This window comes from Vipera berus, assembly GCF_964194415.1.
Source record: "Vipera berus genome assembly, chromosome: 1".
Lineage (NCBI taxonomy): Eukaryota > Metazoa > Chordata > Lepidosauria > Squamata > Viperidae > Vipera > Vipera berus.
In genome coordinates this window covers 16,543,314-16,570,411 of record NC_138202.1, presented here as the reverse complement: position 1 = coordinate 16,570,411, position 27,098 = coordinate 16,543,314, and the positions used below count along the sequence as shown (strand labels likewise).

At 42.9% G+C, this 27,098-nt stretch overlaps 1 protein-coding gene across 1 annotated transcript; it reads right to left on the bottom strand.

Moving 5' to 3' along the window:
• Positions 1-622: 622 nt before the first annotated feature.
• LOC308660821 (uncharacterized protein) lies at positions 623-27,098 on the bottom strand. The gene is made up of 3 exons (XM_081315432.1): positions 27,042-27,098; positions 23,603-24,436; positions 623-1,671 (listed from the first exon to the last, which is right to left on the bottom strand). Exons 2-3 carry the CDS (start codon positions 24,433-24,435, stop codon positions 1,530-1,532), a joined length of 975 nt encoding a protein of 324 aa, XP_081171558.1. The 5' UTR covers position 24,436; positions 27,042-27,098; the 3' UTR covers positions 623-1,529.

The window sequence follows — 27,098 nt, the reverse complement described above, 5'->3', positions numbered from 1 at the left end:
TTATTGTGAGCCGCCCTGAGTCCTTCAGGAGATAGGGCGGGATATAAATCCCATCAATAAATAAATAAATAAATAAATTGGATCTCTCTTTCATAAATTCCATCTGTTACTTTTTATTCTGCCCTCAGGTATTTTAGAGATGTTGAACCCTGCAGCAGTAAGTATACACTTACCCGAGAGTAAGCCCTATTAACCACAGAGATATTTATCTTTACATAAATAACACACGTACAGATAATCAAGTCTACAGTGCAGCCATTCTTTCTTTCCAATTGTGCCCTAAAAGGAGAGCAACACTGCCCCCTGCAGATGAAGAAAGAAATCGCCCCTCCTTGACAGGTGTTGGATTTGAAAAAAAATTATATCAAGCATCGCCAAAGAATGGTTTAAGCATTCATTACGATAAAATTAATTCTAGGAAGGGGTGGCAGTAGATTAGCTGATCTTGTAAATCCTTCATTCTGATACAGGGAGGAGAAAGGAGGTCAACATAAGCATGAGCCATAAGTAGTGTGTTTCACCACCCCCATATTTGTTTTTCTTGTTTATTAGATTTTTATCCTGCCTTTTATAAATAACTTAAGGGAGTGAACACAGTGTTCCTTCCTCCTCCTATTTTCCTCACAACAGCAACCCGGTGAGGTGGTTTGGGCTGAGACAGAGTGACTGGTCCAAAATCACACCCAGCTGATTTTTGTGTCTAAGGTGGAACTAGAACTCACAGTCTCCTGGTGATTGGCCCAAAGACACGTAGCCAGCTTTCATGCCTAAGGCAGAACTAGAACTCCAGACTCCTGGTTTCTAGGCCAGCACACTATACCAAACTGGTTCCTCTTTAAAAGTGAAATACCATCAGAAAAGGATCATTCATTCATTTATTATATCTGTTTATTTATTTACATTTATTACATTTCTATACCGCCCATCTCCCCTAGGTTACTCTGAACAGTTTACTACCACATCATAAGGCAATATAAACACATGGTTAAAAACATGGTTAAAAAACAGAATTAAGAACAAGGTTAAAATTTGCCAGTTAAAAGAGAAAATCAAAGTTTAAAAAATTTTTATACTCCCATGCTCACTGGCAGAGCCAGATCTTAACGCTCATTCAGAAAACCAGAAATGTTGGGGCTCGACTTGCCTCTGGGGATTAACATGCCCCAAAGTGTGGGGCAAAAGCAGAGAGAGTGTCCTACCTCATAGGTAGAAAACATAGGCAATCCAAATCAACAAAACATAATGAATATCAAGGTAAACAACAATGAGAAGATAACATAATGGTGCCTGAAGGCAATCCATTTCTCCACATCACCATAATCATGCTAAAGAAAGCCACAGTGATGGTCTCACCCAACCTGTAGTTCCCATCTAGCTCTTCAGTGGTTTACAAAATGCCAGCAAAGTTGGGGCCAAATGAATTGGTGTTCTGGTGTATGGTGTTCTGAAGAACGGGCATTGCAACAGGGAAGGCCCAGGAGATGTTTTGGGTCATCCTTGGTCATAGCAGTGTTGATGGATCCAAGGTATCACTGGTCTGGAATAATGTAGACATCATCTACTGCTTCCGGGTTAGGCTTCCCACTATAGTTGCAATATAATTCCTGAGTATTGGCGTAGATGGGCTGATGGCCTTCAGAAGAATCTCTGTTCTCACCTTTCGATTGAGACCTGAGGACCCAAAATCCCCCAAACAAAAGAAATAATTATCATGTCCCCCTATGGAATCATTTTGATCCTATCAGTTTTGATCTCATACAGTTTGCATTGTTGTTTTAAATTGTCTATTTTCCCTTTGGAAACCATTGTGGAGCTGTTATAATAGCAAATTTATTCATCATGCACCCGTAACTAAGTACAGGCTAGATATAGAATAAAAACTGCAATTCTAAAAACATAATACAAAGGAATGTTAGATCACATTATGAAGTAAGGAGACTTTAGAATAGTGTAGAACCTTTAAAATGTGTGAACTTCAATCCCCAGAATTCCCAGCCTGTTGAAAATCATTGGTCCTAGCTTGTTGAAAATCATTGGTCCTAGGCCAAATGACTTATGATATAAGGAAATCAACTTCTCTACATTCAAATTAGTGAGTAAAGTAAAAAAATGGCCAAGAAAACAAAGAAAAAATACAAATTAACTTGAATGTGCAGTTGTTCAGGAAGATTCTTGTGAAGTAACCACTATCAACCATCCGTCTGGTTTTTCCCCCTCTCTGACAAGAGTCATAACACACACACACACACACACACACACACACACACACACACACACACACGCTATATACTGTAGCTGGAATGAGCTACAAGACTATGGTCAAGCAGCTTGGTGAGAAGGTGACAATAAAGAAACACAAAATAACTGTCAATCTCCCTCGGTCTGGGGCTTCATGCAAGATCTCATCTCGTGGAGTTTCAATGATCATGAGAACTGTAAAATAGCGTGGACTGGACCGTGAGGGACAGATGACAGGCAGCGGGTTCAGCAACTCAGCTTTATTGCCATTCAAAACATGACAGACCTGGAGCCCTGTTAGCCTTTTAAATACTCTGGCCGGCCTGCTCTTGGCCAATCAATCTGCAGGAATGTCCCGCCGAAAGCTGGCCAGCCAATCCGAGCGCACACTGACGCCCTGCTGTTGCCGGGTGCTGAGCTGTCAAAAATACCTTTAAACTATGTACACAACACCCCTTCCCCCAATATGAGAACAATAAACATAATAACTTGTCACATCTGGAGAATATAAAAACAATAAACATAATAACTTGACACATCTGGAGTTTGTAATTCCTTGCTCACTTTCCACCCCTTGACCTTATGCCCTTATGAAGTCTTCCAGATAAGCTGGTGCTTTGTGAGTCCTGCAAGAACGCCTTAAAGGCTGCTCCACCCTGGCCAGTGCCAGGTCTTGATCTTCCATCCCCCCACTGTTCTGGAGAGCTGGGTCCAAGGGTTGTCCTCCTTGGCCCAGTGTCACTGGCTCTGTGTTGGTAAAGGTCTCTTGCCTCTCCAGTGTTTGAGAAGCAGGAAGATAAACATCAGGGACCCTAGATGTTGTAGGTGTGCCCGGGGGCACTGGTGGTGACTGGCGGCCTTGGGCTGTTCAAGTTGCTGGTTTTCTGGGGCCCGTTTCCTTAGTTGGTCGATGTGCTGCCTGACCTGGCGGCCCCCTTCCCCCTCTATAATATAAGATAGTGGTCCAGTTTTATCAATTACCACCCCTTGAACCCAGAAGTCCCCAGAGCCATAGTTCCTGGCCCACACTTGTTCACCAATGTTGAGTTCCCTGGCGGGGGTGGGCTGCTCCGCCTCAGCAGCTACTCGATCAGGGTGTAGTCTGTCCAACTTTGTTATGAGACGCCGGCCCCAACACAGTTCAGTGGGGCTCTTGCCGGTGGCTGTTGAAGGTGTGGAGTGTTGTGCTAGCAAGAATTGAGCCAACTGTTGCTGCCAATTACCAGTGATGATGCACCTCAAAGCATCCTTGGTCGTTCTTACCATTCGTTCTGCAAGGCCATTAGTCGCTGGGTGGAAGGGGGCAGACGTGACATGCCTAATCAAGTTGGCCTTGATGAAAGCCTGGAAATCAGCAGATTTAAATTGTGGGCCATTGTCAGAGACAATCACATCCGGCAGACCATGCGTAGCAAAGAGCCCCGTAAGCACCTGCACAGTTTTGGCTGTGGTCATGCTCTTGACTGGAACCACCTCCAACCATTTTGAATAACTGTCCACAACCACTAAAAAGAGCTGACCCTGGAAGGGGCCTGCGTAGTCTATGTGGATTCTAGACCATGGCGTGTGTGTTGGTTCCCATTTATGTACTGGGGAGCAAGGCTGTTCTGGCCGGGATTTCTGGCACTGGTAGCAGCCTGCTACCTGTTCCTCTATTGCTTTGTCGAGGCCTGGCCACCACAAGTAGCTACGTGCTAACGCTTTCATCCTTACAATCCCCGGGTGCCCTTCGTGTAGGGCTTCCAGGACTCTGTTTCTTAATTTGTCTGGGATCACAACCCTGCTACCCCATAACAGACAGCCCTTATGGGAAGACAGTTCGTGTCTCCTTGTAAAATATGCCTGGAACTCATCTCCTGGGCTCTTTTCCTGCCATCCAGAGGCTACCCAAGTTAATACTCTACATAGGATCTTATCAGCAGCAGTATTGACAGCTATGTCTTTAGCTTGAAGAGGGCATTCAGGCTAGCTGGAGCCGGGTCTGGCTCACCAACTGCTAGGGGCAATCTGCTTAGACCATCTACATGGCCCATCTCCTTCCCTGGCCTGTATACCAGTTTATATGTGTATGCAGAGAGGAACACGGACCATCTTAAAATCCTGGGAGACAGGATTTGAGGCGTTGCTGTCAGTTGTAAATAATCCTAATTGGGGCTTGTGATCAGTAAAGATGGTGAATTCCCTACCATAGTCATGGAACTTTTTTACGCCTGCAACAAGGGCCAAAGCCTCCTTATCAATCTGGGCGTAATTCCTTTCAGCCTTTGAGAGCGTCCTGGGGTAAAAAGCAATAGGCTTTTGTTCTCCATTTTCCTCTAAATGACTAAGTACTGCACCGACACCATAAGGAGAGGCATCACATGCTAAGCAGATTGGTTTTTCCTCAATGAAATGAGTTACAGCTGAATTGCTGGAGAGCAATTGTTTAAGGCTCTTAAAACTTTTATCGTGGACAGTGGACCATTTCCAAGGGGCTTTCTTGTCCAGTAACCTATCTAATGGCTCTGCAATAGTTGCCTTGTGGGGCAAGAATGAGTGGTAAAAGTTTATTAGTCCTAGGAAAGCTTGTAGTTCTGCCTTGTTTTTAGGAGTTGGAGCCATCTTAATGGCTCTTACCTTAGAGTCGGTGGGGTGGATGCCCAGTGCATCTACCCTGAATCCTAAAAATTCTGTAGAAGTCACCCCAATACTGCATTTTTCCTTCTTCAGTTTGAAGCCAGCAGTATGGAATCTACTTAATACAGCCTGCAGCCTGTCTGCTAAAACTGCCTCTGAATCACCAGCGATTAGCACATCATCAAAATACGGACACACTCCAGGAATACCCTTCAGCGTTCTCTCCATTACCTCCTGGAATATTCCAGGAGCTACGGAGATGCCAAATTGTAAGTGGTTCACCCTGAAGGCTCCTTTGTGTGTCACGATAGTTTGAATATCAGCTGTTTCATGGGCAACCAGGATCTGCTGGTACGCCTGCGCTAAATCCAACTTTGCAAAGATGGCACCTGACTGTATTGCCGAGAGGACGTGTTTCACTGAGGGGACCAGGTAAGCATGCGGATTTAAGGCCCGGTTTACCGTGGCCTTATAATCTGCGCAGATTCTTATTTGTCCATTTGGTTTTATGGGGGTCACAATGGGGGTTTCCCAGTCTCCCCCTTCCATGGGCTCCAAGATTCCCTGTTTTACTAATTTTTCTAGTTCGCTGTCAATTTTATTTTTGAGAGCAAACGGAACCCTCCTAGCCTTGATTCTAATCAGCAGGACTTCTGGTCTTAATTTTAACTTAATGGGGGCCCCCGTGTATTTTCCCAGATCGCCATCAAATACGTCTGCAAATTTATTGCAGACGGATTCGATGTTTCCAGGCTGGATGTTATTAACTCCCCCCAGCCAAATGCCTAGGGCCTCGAACCAGTCCAGCCCCACTAAATTAGCCCTCTTGCCCTCTGTTACTAGTACATTTAAATGGCCCTGGAACCCCTTGTAACTAACTAAAACTGAGGCCTGTCCCTTCATTTTAATTGGGGCGCGTTGGAAATCAGCTAATTTAATTTTGGTTGGTTCCAACAGAATCTGCCGTCTGCTCTGGCCACAAATCCTTAAATATGTCTCATAAGAAATTAGGGAGACAGATGACCCTGAATCTATTTCCATTTGGCAAGGAATTCCTTGCAAACGGACCTCAATTTTGATCTTTGGCTTAAGCAGGCAGTGGATTGAAGACTGGCATGCCACCTCCAAATTTTCTATAACTGTTTGTGCCAAGGTCCCTGAGGGCTCAATGCCGGAGAAAGGTGGGTTATTTGTACCTGCTGGCGAAGCGTCAAGTTCGTTGAGGTTGTCACGGTCACGGTTTCAGCAGTCGGCTCGTATGTGGCTGGGTTTATCGCAAAAATGGCATTTTGCACTGCGGAATCGGCAGGATGCCCTTGGATGACTGCCACCGCAGCTGGCACATCTTAGGCTGACGTCTCTGTGGCTCAGGTAACTTGAATTTTTGTTGGTCGCTCCCGGTTTCTTTTGGCTTGCACTGTTGTCGCGACGGACTTTGAATTTCTCCAGATTATGGAGTATAGCATCGATCTCTGCCTCGTTTTTGGGTTTGTCGCCTCTGCCATCCACAACGCTCTCCTGGTGAACGGATCCACATGAGTTGTTGCTGGGTCGGAGTGAATTCTTATGGTTGATAGCCTCCTGTGCCATTATTTCATTAATGACTTCTGACAGGCTCAGGGTTGGCTTTGCAACTATCTTTTGTTGGAGCCACTCATCACTTAGTCCGAAGACGATTCGATCTAGAATCCAGTCTTCAAGGTCGGGGAATTTGCACATGCAAGCAGCTTGTCGTACCGCGGCTACGAAATCAGTTGCTGACTCCCCGGGAAGCTGGTTCCTCTGAATGAACTGCAGCCGCCAGAAAATTTCTGATCTCTTTGGCATGAAATGTTGGCTCAGTCTATTGACGAGGTCAGTGTATGGTAGAGTTGTGACAGGGTCTGGGCTACATAGCCCGACAGCCACATCATAAACGGCCAGACTACTGAGGCATAACAAAGCCGCTGCCTTCATCCGATCTTCCATTATTCGGTTCACTAGGAGGTAGCCTTCAATTTGTCCCAAATGCGACTCCCAGTGACCAGGTTAGCGGATATCGAACTCACGGATGTGCCCGAATTGGGTCATGCTGTCCCAGTCCAGGATACTGCTTTAAGTGGGAAGGAACTTCCTGGAAGAGTTTTCTCTTTCCACCTTTCCCGTGGCTCAGCTAGTGCTTCAGCTCAGTGTGACTCAGCTAGTGCTTCGGCTCAGAGTGACTCAGCTAGTGCTTCAGCTTGGTTTATAGCAGTATCTATCCCACCCTCGTCGCCACTGTAAAATAGCATGGACTGGACCGTGAGGGACAGATGACAGCCAGCGGGTTCAGCAACTTAGCTTTATTGCCATTCAAAACATAACAGACCCGGAGCCCTGTTAGCCCTTTAAATACTCTGGCCGGCGTGCTCTTAGCCAATCAATCTGCAGGAATGTCCCGCCGAAAGCTGGCCAGCCAATCCGAGCGCACGCTGACGCCCTGCTGTTGCCAGGTGCCGAGCTGTCAAAAATACCTTTAAACTATGTACACAACAAGAACAGTGAGAAATTAGCCCAGAACTACACGTGAGAATCAAGGCAGCTGGGAGCATAGTCACTGAGAAAACAATTGGTAACACACTATGTCGTGAAGGACTGAAATCCTGCAGCGCCTGCAAGTTCCCCCTGCTCAAGAAAGCACATGTACAGACCTGTCTGAAGTTTGCCAATAAACATCTGAATGATTCAGAGGAGAACTGGGTGAAAGTGTTGTGGTCAGACGAGACCAAAATCGAGCTCTTTGGCATCAACTCAACTCACCTTGTTTGGAGGAGGAGGAATGCTGCCTATGACTCCAACACCATCCCATCAAACATGGAGGTGGAAACATGATGCTTTGGGGGTGTTTTTCTGCTAAGGGGACAGGACAACTTCATCGCATCAAAGGGACGATGGATGGGGCCATGTACTGTCAAATCTTGGGTGAGAACCTCCTTCCCTCAGCCAGGGCATTGAATATGGGTCATGGATGGGTATTACAGCATGGCAATGACCCAAAACACAAGGCCAAAACATCAAAAGAGTGGCTCAAGAAGAAGCACATTAAGGTTCTGGAGTGGCCTAGCCAGTCTCCAGACCTTAATCCCATAGAAAATCTGTGGAGGGAGCTGAAGGTTCGAGCTGCCAAACGTCAGCTTCAAAACCTTAATGATCGGCAAAGAGGAGTGGGGAAAAATCCCCCCTGAGATGTGTGCAAACCTGATGGCCAATTAAAAGAATCATCTAACCTCTGTGATTGCCAGCAAGGGTTTTGCCACCATGTACTAAGTCATGTTTTGTGAAGGGATGTTAACAATTTATAACTTTTCTGAAATGTGTTTTGCTGGAATTTTTTGTTATTCTGTCTCTCACTGTTAAAATAAATCTACCATTAAAATTATAGACTGATCATTTCTTTGTCAGTGGGCAAACATACAAAATCAGCAGGGAATCAAATACTTTACCCCCCTCACTGTGTGTGTGTGTGTGTGTGGTGTGTGTGTGTGTGTGTGTCTGTGTCTGTGTCTGTGTGTATGTATGTATGTATTTGTGTGTGTGTGTGTGTGTGTATAGAGAGAGAGACAGAGAGAGAGAGACAGACAGACAGACAGACAGACAGAGAGACAGAGAGAGACACACACAGAGAGAGACAGACAGACAGACAGGGAGAGATAGAGAAAGAGGGAGGGGGATGTCTTTTTGATAGATTCTACCCATAAGCTTGAAGGATACATATTCCAACTTATCTCACCTTTAAGCCCCCTGCAGGACTAATTATTTTCAGAATTATCCCCCTTCCTCTCCTAATGACAAGAAATCTATTTTTATTCCATTTTGAAACTTGCCATTTGCAATTCATCATGGAGAGAAGCTTCACACACTTCCCAAAATGTGAAATGATGCTTCACCCTCACTTAAAAATAATGGGGAGGAACAGCATATGTTCAGAAAGCCTTATGGTGTTCGTGAAAAGCTAATTATTGGCAACAGCGGCGAATATCTGTAGCTCGGGTGTAGGATGAGGGTGAAGGTTCATTCTGCCAGTTTGTGGGTTGGTTTCCGAACATTTCATTACCAGGCTAGGTAACATCTTCAGCGGAGTTTAGGGAATGTCAGTGTCAGTGTTTGTCTGTTTATAAGGGAATGTTCAGGTGTGGGTCTTTCAAGTCAGGGTCTTGTGATGGGTCTTGTGATGGGGAGGATACATCAAGTTCGGGTCATTGGGAGGTGAACAGCTGGTGGGGGGAGGGGGCTTGTGTGGGTTGGTTGAGGGTCGATGATGTCTCTGACTAAGCTTCCATTGATGTAGCATGTCCAGAATTTGGGTTGGATGGTGGGTAGAGCTCTGGATTCGAGTAATTGCACGGCTGCTTCTGCTATTAGACCTGTTATGGATGAACCCCTTGGGGGACCTTGTACTTGCTTGTAGATTTTCCTATTGAACGAAGTATGTGTTGAGGCATAGATCCAGGAGTTTCATGATGGTTTCTGTGAACATGGAGTGTTCCATAGTGGCATCATCTTTGTGGGTATGGTGTTTAGGGAGTAGGTGGTGTATGGCTTGTTTAGCCAGGTCGATGTCACCTACTCACCTTCGTCATCTTCAGACACTCCCAAATTGGAGAAACACACCACCTACCCAATAACATGTTCCCTGGGATATAATTTACATGCAAAGAGGAAACAGACAGTAGACTCCCATTCCTTGACATCAACATAAAGAAATTGGACAACGGAGAACTGGAAACTGTCAACCACAAACCTACACAGATGGACCAGTTTCTCAGCTTCGCAAGCAAACACCCTACCGCACACAAAAGAAGCTGTGACCAGACCCTCTTCAGAACGGCCAGGACACACTGCAGCACCACAACATTAAGAAAAGCAAAAGAGAAACGGCTGCTTGGCGTCTTTCTCCATAAGTGCTATCCAAAAAAACGTCATATTCTGACACACAGCACCCAAACCACAATATACCACATAGCTGGACACCATACAAAAACTAACCCTATCATAAGCCAGAATTCTCCAACCCTTAGGAATAATGATAGCCCACAAACCCACAGCCACACTCTGCCAGGAATTATCCAGAACAAAAGAGAAGACACGGAAGAATGAAAGAAGCAATGTCCTCTACAAAATCAACCGTAATGATTGGAACCACTTCTACATGGGATAAACATCACGTCAATTAAAAACCAGGATCCATGAACACCGGCTGACAGTCAAACGCCACGGATCCAAAAATCCTTAATCTCTACCTACGCCAACACCAAACAACACCAGTTCAACTGGAGCAACACTAAAATCATCAGCCATGCTACCGGCCGCCACACTCATGAGTTCGTGCAAGACTGGCACATCCACAGACACTCTGACCTACAACCAGCCTAGGAACCCCTCAGAATCCAAATCAACCACACAGCCAAGAGGAGACAGCACTGGCCCTCAACCAACCCATGCAAGCCTCCTCCCCCACCAGCAGTTCACCTCCCAGTGACCCAGACCTGAGGTAACTTCTCCATCACAAGACCCCTCACAAGCCTCTCACTGATGACTCATACCTGATCCATTGCAAGACACACCCACACTTGAAGCCCTTATGAAAAGAAGAACCCTGTCACTGATATCCCCCAAGCTCTGAAGATGTTACCTAGCCTGGTAAGAAAAAGTTCGGAAACCAACCCACAAGCTCAGAGAACGGACCTTCACCCTGAAGCTAATTATTTTTTACGTGTATACATGTGCACATTAAATAAGTTTGGATTGCTGACAAAGAATTAAAGGGAGACTGATATAGCTATTTCAAGCTTCTTTGCTCATATTTGGGTCGACGAGGTGCTCAAAAACACTCAAGACATACATTTGTATGTATTTCTTTTATACGGTGTCTGCCTGTATTTGAATAGGCGTTTCAGGTTTTACAACTATTATTATTGTTATTTATTAAATTTCTGTGACAGCCACCTCACTGGTAGAGCAATTCTGGATTGCTTAAAATATAATAAAAAGTTTAAGCTTTTCAGTAAAGTTTGAAAACCTGGCTACTGTACGCTCCGAAATCTGAGGTGCTACATGCAACAAGGGCCCCGTCTCCTAGCTATATTTTTAACAGGTCAGACATCCTGCTTTGCTTGTACTTTGAATTGGGCATTTTAATGTTTGTATTGTTTTAATGCTTCTTACTGTTTTTATTGTTTTAAAATGTTTTTAGGATTTTAATTTGTAATATATGTTTTGAATTTTGAGCCACCCAGTGTCTTTTGTTGAGATGGGCCGCTATAGAAGTTAAACAAACACATAAATAAATAAAACTTTAAAAAAAATTAAAATTAAAAAAAATGAATATAGGTAGTCCTCAACAGTTCACTAAGTGGACTGAAAAAAGTGACTTATGACCTTTTTTCACACTTATGGCTCACATTTATGACGGTTGCAGTGTCCCAGGGTCTGTCAAGCAAAGCTAAGGGGGGGGGAACCAGATTCACTTTACAACTATGTTACTAACTTAACAACTGCAGTGATTCACTTAACCACTGTGGCAAGAAAGGTTGCAAAATGGGGCAAAACTCACTTAACAACTATCTCGCTTAGCAACAGAAATTTTGGGTTTAATTGCCATGAGTCGAGGACTACCTGTAAAAAAGTTACAAACCAAGATAATGGGCAGCCTGGGGCTCTCCTCTACCTGATCAGCCACCCCTAACGTAGCAGTCCTCTGCTGAGGTCCCCCAGACCAAGTAGCAGAGCCAAGTTTTTAAGCTCTTCCACAAGGCCAGCAATGGGGGTGGGGGGTGGGCTCATCTCCAATAGGAGACTATTCCAGAGGATGAGGGCTTTTCTCCTGGATCTCGCAAGCCGAAATTCCTTGGCAGATGGGATCCGAAGTAGGCCGTTTCTGCTGAAATGAGTAGGGTGGGCTACGCCCATCAGGGTCAGGCAATTCTTCAGATAACCTGGATCCATGCCAGGAAGGGCTAAACCATGCTAAACATCTTGGGTGATTTCAGTTGAAAACATGTCAAGTGCTTTCACTGGAGGGGTAGGTGATGTGAGTAAACTCTCTTTCAGAAACTTTTTAACTCAAGTGTTTGACATTTAGGATAGGGATAAAAATATAAGCCCTTCTATTCAAATAAAAAAGCCCTGTCTAATCCAATATCTTAACTCCACCAATTTACTGTCAGAAGAAGACTGTTCCTATACACAAAAGTTCCATGACTAATGGTTGCTGACAGACCCACCCTAATTAATAAGAATTCTACAAAATCACACTGAGCTCCATCATGGGTTAATATTTTGTGTGTAACCGAGGCCAGCCTGATGCTGCTCCATTGGGAAGGCATGAAAATGGTCCAAGTCCTTTCCTTGTTGTTCGATGAAGCATCTTGCATTCAGAGTCAGCTTCACATCCTTATTAAGGCAAACGTTTTCCTTCTCTAAAATCACCTGGATTTCCATTCTACCTCTTGCTGGGAATGATGGAGGCTCTACACTAAGTCTGAATGTTTGCAAACCCGTTTCAGCCATGAGACTTAACCTGAAGTCCTTTTGCTTCAGACAGAAATGAGGCCACCACAACGGGTAGGTGTCCATTTGAAGTAAAGTGCCATTCTTCTGGTTAAAGATAGTTCTTCTCATTCTACTTTTCCAGCCTGCCTCACCCTCCAGATGGATTGGGACTGCACAAGTAGTCCTTGACTTACAACCATTTGCTTAGTGGCTGTAATGTATTGGGCCTTTTTACTTGAACTGTTTTCACGTGTCTTTGAATGCTGCTTGAGATTGCTTAATCAGGGTGTCTGTGTAATGGTCGCTGGCTGCCCAGACATGCAGTCTCCAGGACGATCATTGGTTGGCTCTGGGGCGGGAATAGGTTCCTTCAAACCTATTGGCCACCGCCTAGTGGCCAACCATATAAGTAGCTGTGTAGAAGCCTCTGTTCTCAGTTCTGTTCCTGTTCTACAATAAAGCAATGTTGCTGTTGGAACCCTCTCGTCTCACCTCCTACTTGCAAGAAACCCACTACACAACAGTGGCCATTCAAAGTTACAACAGCACTAAAAAAAAGAATTTTATGACCGTTTTTCACACAACCATTTTAGCATCCCCAAGTTCACAGGATCAAAATTCAGAGTCTTGGCTACTGGCGTATTTGTCATGGTTGCAGTGTCCCGGGGTCATATGATCACCTTTTGCGACCTTCTGATCAGCAAAGTCGACAGGGAAGTGAGATTCATTTAACAACTCTGTTATTAATGTAACAATTGCAGTGATTCACTTAATAACTGTGGCAAGTATGGTCATAAAATGGGGCAAAACTCACTTAACAATGGTCTTGCTTAGCAACAGAAATTTTGGGCTCAAATGTGATCACACGTTGAGGACCACCTGTACAAGATTCTCTGAGATTTAGGGTACTATGATACTAGAACTCACAATTAAGTATATAAAAACTCACTTAACAACTGTCTGGCCTAGCGACAGAAATTTTGGGCTCAATTTCGGTCATAAGTTGAGGATTACCTAGGATGCCCACCCAGTATATCCATTGGAGAAGCTGTCCCTAATTGTTCAGTCAGCAAAACGGCAGTCTGAAAATCCTCTGTGGACTATTTTAAGCACATTTCTGCCCAGCGAGTTGTTGCTGGGAACAAGACATAGGGTTGCATTGGGGATTTTCTCCATTACTCAAAGCAGAGAAAAAGCAAGGGGGGCGGAGGAGGAAGAGAGAGAGAGAGAAAGAGAGAAATTGCCCAACCGGAAATTAGTTAAGAGAAAAAGCTGAAAAACACATGACCTGTGGATGGTGGCACAGTTCGATGACTGTTTAAAAAAAAAACCTTTCTAAAACAAATGTTTGCAGTGGGCAATTCTAACAGTAGGAAGACCTGCAGCCAGGTCAATTGAGACTTTGGTGAATTAAGACTTTGGAAAGAGTTCAGAGAAGAGCAACAAAAATAATTAAGGGCCTAGCCCTAGAAGCTAAAACATACAATGAACAAAAAAAGAAGGACCAGGGGTGAAAATGATAGCAGTCTTCCAATACTTGAAGTGTTGCCACAAGGAAGAAGGGATCGACCTATTCTCCAAAGCACCAGAAGGCAAGACAAGATACAATGGATGGAAACTAACCAAGGAGAGAAGCAACTAAGGGCGGTGTGTGTGTGGGGGGGGAATCCTAACAGTGAGAACAATTAACCAATGGAACAAATTGTCTTCAGACGTTGTGGGTGCCCCATCACTGGAGGCTTTTAAGAAGACACTGGGTAGACATTTATCAGAAATAGTATAGGTCTCCTGCAACAGCAAGGGGTTGGATTAGATGACCTCCAAGGTCCCTCCCAACTCTCTTGCCGTTACTATTACAGACAAGAGACATCTCAGCCCACAGGAGAAATGGGGGTATGGAAAGCATCTCACAAGGGACCCTCATTCTCTGGGTAGTAAAGGCAAGGACGTGCTTTCAGACTTGCAAGGTACTGTTACTGTAACCTTACAATAAAAGTACAGGTAGTCCTTGACTTACAACAGTTCATTTAGCGTCTGTTTGAAGTTACGACAGCACTGAAAAAAGTGGCATGACAAGTTTTCACACAACCGTTGCAGCATCCCCATGGTTACACGATCAAAATTCAGATGCTTGGCAACTAACTTATATTTATGACAGTTGCAGTGTTGGGGTGGATGGGTGTCGTGACATCCCCTTTTGCCACCTTCTGACAAGCAAAATAAATGGGAAAGCCAGATTCCCTTAACAACTACGCTACTAAATTAACAACTGCAATGATACACTTAACAACCACGGCAGGAAAGATAGTAAAATGAGGCAAAATTCACTTAGTAACAGAAATGCTGGCCTTGGTTGTAGTCGTAAGTTGAGGACTACTGGTAGTTTTAGTTCTCATGGTTTTGGTTTCCTGTCTGAATTTCTTTGAAGGGCTGACCTTAAGTCACCAAACCTTGTTTTTGTAATCTAGAGAAGAGGAATGAGATGTAAGTTGGTGAAAAATGGGAACGTGGGACTCTCACCTGCTTTTTCGTGACCAAAGAGAAAGACTAAATCTCTTTCTGTTACAGCTAGTCCTTAACTTGGTAAATGGTACAGGGCCTCCTACTTGAGCCGGGGGCTGGACTAGAAGACCTCCAAGGTCCCTTCCAGCTCTATTCTGATTGATTGATTGATTGATTGATTGATTGATTGATTAACTTATGATCATTCATATAGCCATTCGGCCATTCATTCAAAGATACAAAGTACAAGTAGTTCTTGACTTACAACTATTTGTTTAGTGACCATTCAAAGTTGCAAATGGCGTTGAAAAAAATGGCTTATGACCCTTTTTCATACTTATGACCATTTCAGTGTCCCCATGGTCACGTGGTCAAAATTCAGACACTTGGCAACTGGCAGGTGTTTATGACACCGTTGCACTGTCCCAGGGTCATGTGTTTACCATTTGTAGCCTTCCCAGCTGGCTCCTTACAAGCAAAATCAATGGGGGAAGCCCGATTCACTTAATGATCAAATGGCAATGATTTACTTAATAACAGTGGCAAGGAAAGTCATAAAATGGGGCAAAATTTACTTAATAACTGCCTTGCTTAGCAATTGAAATTTCAGGCTCAATTGTGGTTGTAAATTGAGGACTATCTGTAACTTATGACCAGCCCTTGCACTTAACAATGGTTGCAGCATTCCTGTAGCCACATTATTGTGATTTGGGCACTTAACAACTGCCATGTATTTACAATGGTTGCAGCATCCTGGGGCCACACAATTCACAATCTTCCCAGACAGCTTCCAACAAGCAAAACCAGTGAGGAAAGCAGAATTCACTTAACGACTGTGACAAAGAAGGTCATAAAATTGGGCGTGATCACGTGGTAGCTCACTTAACAACCACATAACTTAGTGACAGAATTCCCGGTCTTATCTGTGGTCATACGTCGAAGACTTCCTGTAATACTGTGTGGGGCAATTTTTCAAGTGGTCTTCCTTGGCAGAAAGGGAACTGACAAGTTAGTTTGAGCTTGTCTTGACATATTTTGGAGCTGACTAGACTGTTGGAAGTTGTGGAAGCTTTACTGTTGACGTTGTAGTTTCCTCTCACACACATTTCCATCTCTCTAAAAGGCTCGCTGGTTGTTTATACTTAGAGTAGCCTCAAAGGAGGGAGTCCGTCCTCTTGTTGTTTTTTGAGATTTAATGGAAACCCTGGAGAAATTAGGTTGCAGTCAACAGGGAAGTCAATCACACAGGCCAATTAAAAAAAGACACTACAAATTTGAGTATCTTAAAGGAAATTCTCCTCTCTCACCCCCACCCAAACCCATCTTAGGAAATGTTGAAAACAAATTTTCTTTCGGCATACTAACAATGTGGACTTGTAGGAAAAGGGTTTGATAACTTTTGTGTGCAGCACAACTTCAAGAGGGCTGCTTCCTGTTGCATGTCGTTTTAGAAATAAATGACATCACACAGCCACCCTGTTTAGAGTTTCCACTGATCCTTACAAACCAAATGTGTCCAAGGATGTGTGTGTGTGTGTGTGTGTGCATGTGTGTGTGTGTGAAATAGTCCACATGGTGACCACAACTGGGCAACCAAAGTCCTGTCCTTTTTAATGTGTGCCGGGAGCACAATCTTAATTTGACTATCCCAGGAATTCTCAAACGTTGCATTGCCGCAAGTCTCTAAAATGATTCATGAAATTGTGCAACTCTGCCATTTATACAACTAATGATTTCACTGCAGTTAGGGTGTGTCCAGAAATAAATGCACTTTTATGTGAATCTTTGGGATTGCTTATTAGCTACACAATTTACTTCAGTAATTACATTTCAATCTATGCATCACCAGAGATTTCACATTTGAGACACTATAGCAGCCCATCACAAACTTGTGCAAGTAATAAACAACACAATTGTTCCCCCCCATCAGCCCTTTTAAAAAAATTGCCTTTCCCTCTAAATTGCTTGTAATCAGAGAAAGTCACAGGCCACATAGCTCTATCCAGCTGTCCATCTTTTTCCCTGCAACCTTCTTAGGAATAGTGTATTTATCTAATATTACACATAACTTTTGAAATTGTGATTAAAGTTTTATCGAAAAAATGCAAAGCAACTTAAATGACAGAAGCAGAAAAAGGGTGCATAGCCAGGTCCTTTCCTGCCCCCTCCCTATCATCTCTATCTTGAACCCAAGACCATATCAACAATATTTCTCCTTTCTTTTGGGATCTCACTCCCTTGTTTATCCTGCAGACTAAAAAAGGTAGTGCTAGTAGTGCGTGCTACTCGTTTCCGACTCTAGGGGGCGGTGCTCATCTCCGTTTCAAAGCCGAAGAGCCAGCGCTTGTCCGAGGACGTCTCCGTGGTCATGTGGCCGGTATGACTAGATGCCAAAGGCTCACGGAACGCTGTTACCTTCCCACCGGAGTGGTCCCTATTTTTCTACTTGCATTTTTTACGTGCTTTCAAACTGCTAGGTTGGCAGAAGCTGGGACGAGTAGCAGGCGCTCACTCTGTTACTCAGCACAGTGCTTTTGTTACTGTTGCTGTTAAGTGGAAGCATTTCTATACTCTTTAGTAAGAGAGGAGAACAAATGGCCTGCCAGGTGTTGCTGAGCTACAGTTCCCAGCAACCTTAAGAAAACTGAGGTAAATTGGGAGTTGTTGGCGGGGTTCATACAACATCCGACATTAGGCTAAAATGGGGTGTTCGGCAGTTTGTGGTTCTATAAACAGACATCACCCTGCCAACAAAAGTGCATATAGTCAAGGCTATGGTCTTCCCAGTTGCAATGTATGGCTGTGAAAGTTGGACCATAAGAAAGGCTGAGCGCCAAAGAACTGAGGCCTTTGAACTATGGTGCTGGAGAAGACTCCTGCGAGTCCCTTGGACTGCAAGGCGAATCAAACCGGTCAGTCCTAGAGGAGATCAACCCTGACTGCTCTTTAGAAGGCCAGATCCTGAAGCTAAAACTCAAACACTTTGGCCACCTAATGAGAAGGAAGGACTCACTGGAGAAGAGCAATAGAAGAAGGGGACGACAGAGAATGAGGTGGTTGGATGGAGTCACTGAAGCAGTAGGCATGAGCTTAAAAGGACTCCAGAAGATGGTAGAGGACAGGAAGGCCTGGAGGAACGTTGTCCATAGGGTTGCGATGGGTCAGACACGACTTTGCAACTAACAACAATAACAACAATAACAACAAAAACTGAGCGATCCGAGTAATCCTAAAATGATCTGTGAACCAACCCATCATGTTCAGCCATAATATGACACACTTGTTGGGCAAAGCATGCTACAGGGTTGCAGTATTGGCTTAAAGAATTCAGTTTGAGAATTTAATGTGTTGTGTGAAACCAGCCCTGGAGGATCATGGGTTCCCAATCCCTGTCCTATTCTAGCAGATGCTACAGATGCATTTCTCTTTCAGTTCCTCCATCTTTAGAGCCAGTTGTTCTACCATCTGTCCTTTTATTATCTTTTATTGGGCTCTTCATTTTCATTTCTGTTTTTCATTTGATTGACCCCACAGGAGAAAAACAAACCCAGAGAAGGAAGGCCATGTCCTGTTCTAAAAACAAGATACGCTTATATGTCCTTTTTTTGCCTTGATGTGTCTCTTAATTCAATTAAACATTCAGATGATGTTTACAGATATTTGGAGATTTGGGGAAATTGACCAGTCCCTTAACAGGAAGAGGAAGGAGACCCCTGGATTGTAGAAGACTACATGAAAGCCAGTTTGAGGGGGTTGCTGGCCAAAGGGAGACAATCTGCTATCCTTCAGATATTTTGGGTTACAAATCCCACAATCCCCTACTATGGGACAAACTAGCAGTTGCTGATGGGGAATCACATCCAAAACATAAAAGGCCCCAAGTTGCCTATTCTTGGTCCTGGCCATATGAATTGGGTAATCTTGATCAGTCATTCTTAAAACTCAACAATATTAAGACACATGGACTTCAACTCCCAGAATTCCCTAGCTAGAGAATTCTGAGAGATGAAGTCCACACATCTTAAAACTGCTGAGGTTGAGAAATATGTATCTACTTTATGCAGTCTGGTAATTTCCTCAAGACCTTGCTTTGAAATGCAGAACTGAAGGACCACTAAATGATGCAGTTGTTGTTGTTTTTTTTAAAAAAACTACAGATCATGAAATGGGGACAGTATGGGTATTTTGCTGCTGCAGATCATTAAGGGGGAAACGGGAATTGCCAAGCATTAAGAAACCCAGCAAAGTTATTGCAATCTTGTGCTTTTTGAAAAAGAGAGACTTCCTGCAGTCGCAAAGGCATTTCAGGAAGCCCGAGAAATAACCCTTTACTGTATACAAAGTTCTCAGTTCTGCCCAATGCAAAAATTTCAATCTTTAAACAATTTTTGCTGTCTAACTTCATAAGATTAGTAACAGACCATTAAATGGAGACCTACACTGGATGATGAATTTTCATTGAATGCTACAGTACTGTATTGGAAAGCATCATTAAGACATTCTCATGCTAGAAAATCATCTCTCTTTTTAAATTTTTTTAATTTGAACAGGGCACTGGAAAATTTAATTTTCTGCCCTTTGGGTTACAGGTAGGCCTCAACTACCACCGGTCAGAGAATGTCGGCTGGTGACCCCCAGGGGGAGAGCATTCTCGGTGGGTGCACCAATCCTTTGGAACCGCTTACCGAACTGAACTACGGATGGCCCCCGACCTTCGCTCCTTCCGGCGTGATCTAAAAACTTATCTATTCGAACAAGCCGGCCTGGCCTGATGGGTTTGGGTTTTAATATTATTTTAACTAATGTATTCTTATTTTTATTGCCCTGTACACCGCCCTGAGTCCTTCAGGAGAAGGGCGGTATATAAATCAAATAAATAAATAAATAAATAAATAAATAAACAAACAAACAAACAAACAAACAAACAAACAAATAAATAAATAAATAAATAAATAAATAAATAAATAAATAAATAAATAAATAAATAAATAAATAAATAAATAAACTTACAACCATTTGTTTAGTCCAGGGGTCTTCAAACTTGGCCCTTTAATGACCTGTGGACTTCAACTCCCAGAATTCTGGGAGTTGAAGTCAACAAGTCATAAAAGGGCCAAGTTTGAAGACCCCTGGTTTAGTCACTCACACAAGTCATAAAAGGGCCAAGTTTGAAGACCCCTGGTTTAGTCACTGTTTGAAGTTACAAGGACACTGAAAATAGTGACGTATTACCAGTTACAGGATCTCCATGGTCAGATGATCAAAATTTGGGCACTTGGCAACTAGCATGTATTTATGACATGTTCACTGTCCTGGGGTCATGTGATCACCATTTATAACCTTATCATCCGGCTTCTGATAAGCAAAATCAACAGGGGAAGTCAGATGCACTTAATGACTACATCATTCACTTAATAACTGCTTGCTTAGCAACAAAAATTTTGGGCCCAACTATGGTCATAAGATGAGGACTATCTGTATTTGCACCTCATCTCGTTTTTTGTGCTATGATAGGACACCGTGAAAAGGCAAGCTTGTCATCTCACATCAAGGCTGTACAAAGATACCTTAGTGCGATACTTCACCATTATTTGTGCATCAATTAGCAGTATCATCAAATTAGGACTGCCTTTTTGTAGTGTTTTATCTATGCACCCACAGGAAATGTTAGGAAAAAGGAATTGCAGATGAACTGGAAAAAATGGAGCAAACTATAATACGCACAATCTATTTCTGAAATGAAAATTCAAACTTCCCTTATTTAAACAGGAATTCAGAAAGGGGGAAATGCAGGTTAAAAAAGATACTTCAATTGCCGTGATCCAAGCCTTGATGTAAAGCAATTTCAAATAAAACACACACACACACACACACACACACACACACACACACCATCCTTTTATTCCTCATGCTGTTTTCAGATTTCAAACCAGAATTGGGCCTTCGTTTATGCTGAAGTCACAACACCCTGTTCAAGCAACAGTTGTATATGACCCAGAATCGTAGATAGCTGCAGATTATATGACCGAAAAGTTACAGAAAACTGTAACTAAGGAGCAAAAGAGAAGTTCAGCTCCAGTTCTCTGACAGACAGGGAACTGATGCTGCTCTTTTCTTTTTCTTTTTATTTTTTTAACATTCTGGGAGCAGCTGACTGGACCAAGAGGCAGCTGCAGAGGTCCCCTTTTATTTCTTTTGTACAACTGGAATGAGCACCTGTTGTGCCAACAAAGTTGTGTGCTTTTGACTCTTAGGAAGGGGTCACTTTGGCTATTTTGGGTCCCTATGTGGCATTTATTTGGGGGAGACAGTTTGATTTAATGCAGCGTTTTTCAATTTTGACAACTTTAAGCTGGCTGGAGAATTCTGGGAGTTGACGTCCGCACATCTTAACCTGGCTAAGGTTAAAAAAAAACACTGCCTTAAGGGTTTAATAAACTTATTTTGCTCCTAAACATGTTATTGTCCTGTTTTAAATTGTGAGATATAACACATTTTCTCCCTTCTAAACAACACCTATTGTTTTAGACCCTAAGAGGTTCAGAAAGAACGACTGAAATGTATCTCTTCTGCGGCCCTCAAACAGTTCCAGAATTGGGTGGATGAAGAATTTGGGAGCTTCTTTCTTCTGGAGTGGGAGGAGCTTATTGGGGATTTTGGAGAGCTTTTATGGGCAAAATTCAAGGATCACAGAAGTAAAGATTGGTGAGATATTGGAGACCATCTAATTCAATCCTCTCCACAGTGCAAGAATCTACAACTACAGAATCCTGGACCAATTCATTTATTTTGCAAATATATAGTAAAAAAGTAGAATAGTTTTAGAAAATATTGAGAGTTTGGAAAAAAAAATCAGAGAAGAGCAACTAAGACGATTAAGGGCCTGGAGGCTAAAACATACGAAGAACTGGGGAGGCATGATAGCAGTATTCCAGTATTTGAGGGGCTGCCACAAAGAAGAGGGGGTCACGTTATTCACCAAAGCAGGACAAGAAACAGTGGTTGGAAACTGACCAAAGAGAGAAGCAACCTGGAATTAAGGAGAAAGTTCCTAACAGTGAGGACAATTAAACCAGTGGAACAGTTTGCCCTCAGAAATCGTGGGCGCTCCACCACTGGAGATTTTTAAGAAGAGGCTAGACAGTCACTTGTCTGAGATGGTATCTGTTCTCCTGCTTGAGCGGGAGGCTGGACTAGAAGACCTCCAAGGTCCCTTCCAGCTCTATTCTATTCCATATGGCCTCCCATCTTAATCAAATATCTCTGGGCAGCTAACAAGCATAAAACAAAAGCATAGATACAAAAACAGAGAAAAGAGTTAAATGAACAATAAGGATGCCAGGTAAAGCTACTATAGCAGAGATGTCAAACTTGTGATGTCACGTGACGTCGCACGTTCTATCGGAACTTTTCCCCATTGCCGGCAATGGGATGGGCACGGTTTCTCCGCAATGCTCCGGCCTGCGGGCCGGCAGTTTGACACCCCTGTACTATAGTCATCTTATCAACAAGACAGAACAAAACAGAGATTTATTTCCTGGCCCAGAAGCCAGAAAGAAAAGCCAGGTGAACCTTGAGGTGGCCACCAATCCATTGTTTAAATGCCTCCATCAAGGTAAAAATGCCCAGGTACAAGTGGTTCTTGACTTACAATTGAGCCCAAAACGTATGTTGCTAAGTGAGAAATGTATTAAATGTGTGTGACTTTTCTTGCCACAGTTGTTAAGTGAATCACTGCGGTTGTTAAATTACTGTTAAGTGAATCTGGATTCCCCCTTGTCAGTTCACAAAAGGAGATCACATGACTCCGGGACACTGCAACCGTCATAAATATGAACCAGTTGCCAAGCAACCAAATGTAAATCACATGACCATGGGGATGCTGCAATGGTCAGAAGTGTGAAAAATGGTCAAGTCACTTTTTCCAGTGCCGTTGTAACTTTAAACGGTCACTAAGTGAAGTGTTGCAAGTCGAGGACAATAGGACTCCTATTGAACATCTCTTAAACTAAGTCCTTTTTTCGTGAATAACCAGCTGACACCTCTAAACCAGGTGTTTTCCAATCCTCAGCTCTGGACAGCTATTAATGTGGCCCATAAAACTGTAAACTGTTAACATTTTTATGCAATTTTTAGCAATAGTTACTATGTTACATATTGTATTATACTATATTATATACGATGTATTTGTGTTATATATTTTATATGCAGTCCAAGACAATTCCTCTTTACTTAATGCGGCCCAGCCAAGCCAAGCGGTTGGATAAGCCTTCTCTAAACTATTCAGCTCCATCTTCGCCTCGATGCCTTCCAGATGGTTGAAGGCAGCTATTGTGCCTCCCTACAGACTTGTTCTCTCCAGGATAAACACATCCAAATCTTCCAACCATTTTTTCATATACTTTCCTTCCCATCCCCTTATCAGCTTAGTAGTTGTCCTTTAGTTGTGCTCTTATTTGTCAGCGTCCTTTCTAAAATTTAGGCTAAACCTGGACACAATATTCTCAGCACACTCTGGCCAAGCCAGAATAGAGAAGAACAAGGGAATACATTGAAGTTGCTTAAGGCATCCACTTCACTCTTTAAAACTCTTAAAATCTGGCCTCAAATAGGCCATGATAACCTTGACCCTATCTGGAGGGCATCCTTTTGCAAGTACCAGGCAAAGTGATGAGTTTTTTAGTTTGATGCTGACTTAATGTGCTCTCTCAAGACATGATGCCTCCCAGTTGCTCACCTTTTGGTGGCGGTCTGCTTCCGACTCTGGTGGTTAGCTTGTTTACTTTTCATTTTGCCCACTTTGCCCTTGGATTGGTCATTGAAGACGTTCTCGTAGTCCTTGTGGAACTCCGTGCCCTGAAAACTGTTCCCTGGTGGAGACAAGCGGCTGATGTACCTTGATTGTCCAGAAGTGCCTTCAGATGTGTTGGAAGGTCGTTTTTCTTGGTTGATTGGGGCCCTTTTCTTCCTCCAGATTACAAAGAAAGCCAAGATGGCCAACAGGAGCAGAATCAAGATTGGTATGATGATGCCAACATAGAGACCATACCCAGTGCCAGAGCACCTCTTCTTGTAGTAATTAGTTACATTATCCAGTCTTTCAGAAGTGAAGCAATGGCATTTGATGCCACTGTCTGAGCAGTTGTGGCAATAATGAAAAATGCTACCTGCCACATTGCAGCGGCAGTCCACCCGGAGCTCCTCCAGGCAATGATGGAAATCTTCAATGGATATAGAGCCAAGTTGGTTCTTCTCCAGACTCAGGACCTTCAGGTTGGGTGTTTTGGCAAAGAAGTTGGAAGGAAGGCTCTTCAATTTATTATTGTGAAGGAACAACAATTCCAGGTTTGCTGCAGGTTCCAATTCTGATAACCCTGTGATGTTGTTATTGGACAGATCCAACTCTCTCACTCCTTCCCACATAGTGAGATTGACTTTGGTGGAAGGAAAGCTGCCACTGAAATTCAGGCATGGTGTGTCATTGAAGTAGCCAAAGTTGGTCCTAGAACAAGCAGCATCCACAAGGCATCCAAGGGGGGGAAACAGCAGAGTAGCGAGCAGTCCCCACATCCTACAGTAAATAAAAGCAAATTGGGGTGATGTATGTGGCAAATGGGTGAATTAATCAATTCTAATCCATCCTAATTCCCGTGTTTTGAAAATCTGCTGTCGTAATTTCTCCTCTTTTTCTCATTCTTTAGCACTTCTGCTAAACCCAAGGTTCTTTACAAATGTCAGCACCCCATTGTTGTTTTTTGCTCAGCATCTCAAAATGTATGTATTTTAATTTTGCAATCCTGCCTAATTTTTGCAGATTTCCCTCCCCACCATACAAAGTAATACTTTTTCAGGTTATACTAAGTAATACAAAGTAATTACTTATTTACTTGTATACTAAGTTATACAAAGTAATGCTTTTTCAGGCACATTTTTTTTAAAAAAGTGTGACACAAGATTTTGAAAAGTACCATACATATTTTGAATGATATCCAAGTGTCAGTTCATGCCTTAGTTTAAAAATTAAAAAAAGTGAATTTACATCTAAATCCTTTTCCTAAATTTCTTTTCCAACCTCAACAATAACATGACAAAAAGGCTAGAATTATTCTGCATCATGGTTTTGATTTGGCAGCCAAGGAGCCCTTCTGAATTTTCATCATTTTAATTTTTTTCTTAAGATTCTTACCACAGTTAAATCAACTGTACAAGGAATCCTGTAACTATGTTCACATGACACAATTGGTTGCAATGTAGAAGAGCCTTTTCTAAGCACCTGTCCTAGGGGTTGCTTCAATAGTAGCTGAAGCTACTTTTCCATGCGTTATTTTTTTCATGTGGTGAAAAATGCAGTGGGTAGCGCTATCATGGGCAGAATAGGGAGAGGCTTATCCCTACCTTTTGTGGCCATTTCTTGGCAGAGATATAAACTTAGATTTATTATATCACATCTATAAGATTTGGAGTGCTAAAAATTAATGATTTGAGAAAGTGGGAATATGGGGAACCACACAGTGGCTAGTAAAGATTGTCCAACTGAATGAGACCAGAGGTCTATTAAACATATCTTTGTGCATTTCCAAAAATGATCAGGCACATGATTGGCATTCAGAGGTATATTGCCTGGGAATAAGGTGGATCCACATAGCTAACAAGCTCAAAAGAAGATGTAGATCGATCCATTATGCCCAGCCCTGAGATTCCAATGAAGACCAAGCAGATGCCTTTAGGAAGGCAAAAAAAAAGGCATAAATGGGAAGTCGATTGCTGTTGAATACAGAAACTCCATTTTGCTATTAAAGTCAGGAAAGAAATATTAGAACTCTGAAATGAAATTTGCACTCTCAAGACAGTCTTGATTCCTGGCAAGCATCTGGGCATGTTCTTGCAATTTTCTTGGTCACATTTTTGGAAGTAGTTTGCTATTGACTCCTTCCTGGGGCTGAGAGAGAGGGATTGGCGAAAAGACAGCCCGCTGGCTTTGCATCTAAGCCAGGACTACACCACCGGACTCTCTTACTAAAACTCTACTTTATTAATCTAGAATCATAATAACAGAATCTTGAAAGCCACCTCTCCATCTTATACCAAAGAGAGTCAAGGCAGGGCAATCTGGAGTGTGTTTCTTACTTTTCTTCATTCCTGGGCATTCATGTTTCACTAACAATTTCACTACCAACAAAGCCTATTCACCTATCCAGGGGTAGGCCACCTTGGCTTTTTTATGACTCGTGGACTTCAACTCCCAGAATTCCTGAGCCAGCATAGGAGCTAAAGTCCACGAGTCATAAAAGAGCCAAAGTTGCCTACCTCTGACCTATACAGTCATGTCCAAAATACATGGATTGGCTTCTCCTTCACTGTGAACCATCTAGCATCACTTTTACTAATGAACAACTTACAGATGAACATTTTGTTTACAGAACTTGCCTTCAGAAACAGAATGGAAAGGGTTACTGATCAAGGGGTTAGACTAAGACCAGAAAGATCCAAGTTCCTGCTAAGCCACAAATGTCAGAGTTGACTCGAGGGTCAGTTACTACTCTTAACACATCCTACCTCACAAGTTTATTGAAGGATAATATGGGGGCAGAGGGTAATTAATCAAGCTGCCCCAATAGTGCTAAAATGTATCTGAACTCAGACTAGGGAGATCCAGCTTGAAATCCATCCTCAACCATGCAAACTAACTGGCTACTTCTCTCACCATAACCTACCTTACAAAATTGTTGTGGAAATAAAATCCAAGCTCCTTTATGGGAAAATAGAGTAAAGCAGTATCATCCGCAATGCAGATTGGGCGGTTGAGAGATGCTGTATTTACACATATTCAATCAACTTTATATCCTACTTTTCTTCTAAGACCTCAAGTTGATAGAGGTAGTTTTAACTTCATAACCATCCTACCAATTACAGCAGGTTGATCTGAAAGATGGTGAGCGACCATCTGGAAAGGTTGAGAGTGGAGTTGAATCTGAGTTAATCCAGTGTAACTTTTAAAACTTCAGTGCACCAGTTCTGTTGTTTTGCTTTCCCATTCTGTTCTATTGTGCAGTCACTGCGCTCCCATTTTGGCCCCAGGCATATATTCCAGTTGCTGCACAAGTTAGGCTTTTCAAGACACTAACCCACAAGATATATGGGACTTTTTTTATGCCCAACCACTTCTCACACCATACCTTGAACTTAAGTCTTCAACGGGCCTTGTCTGCTTTGCTGTCTTGTGCTGTTGGCAT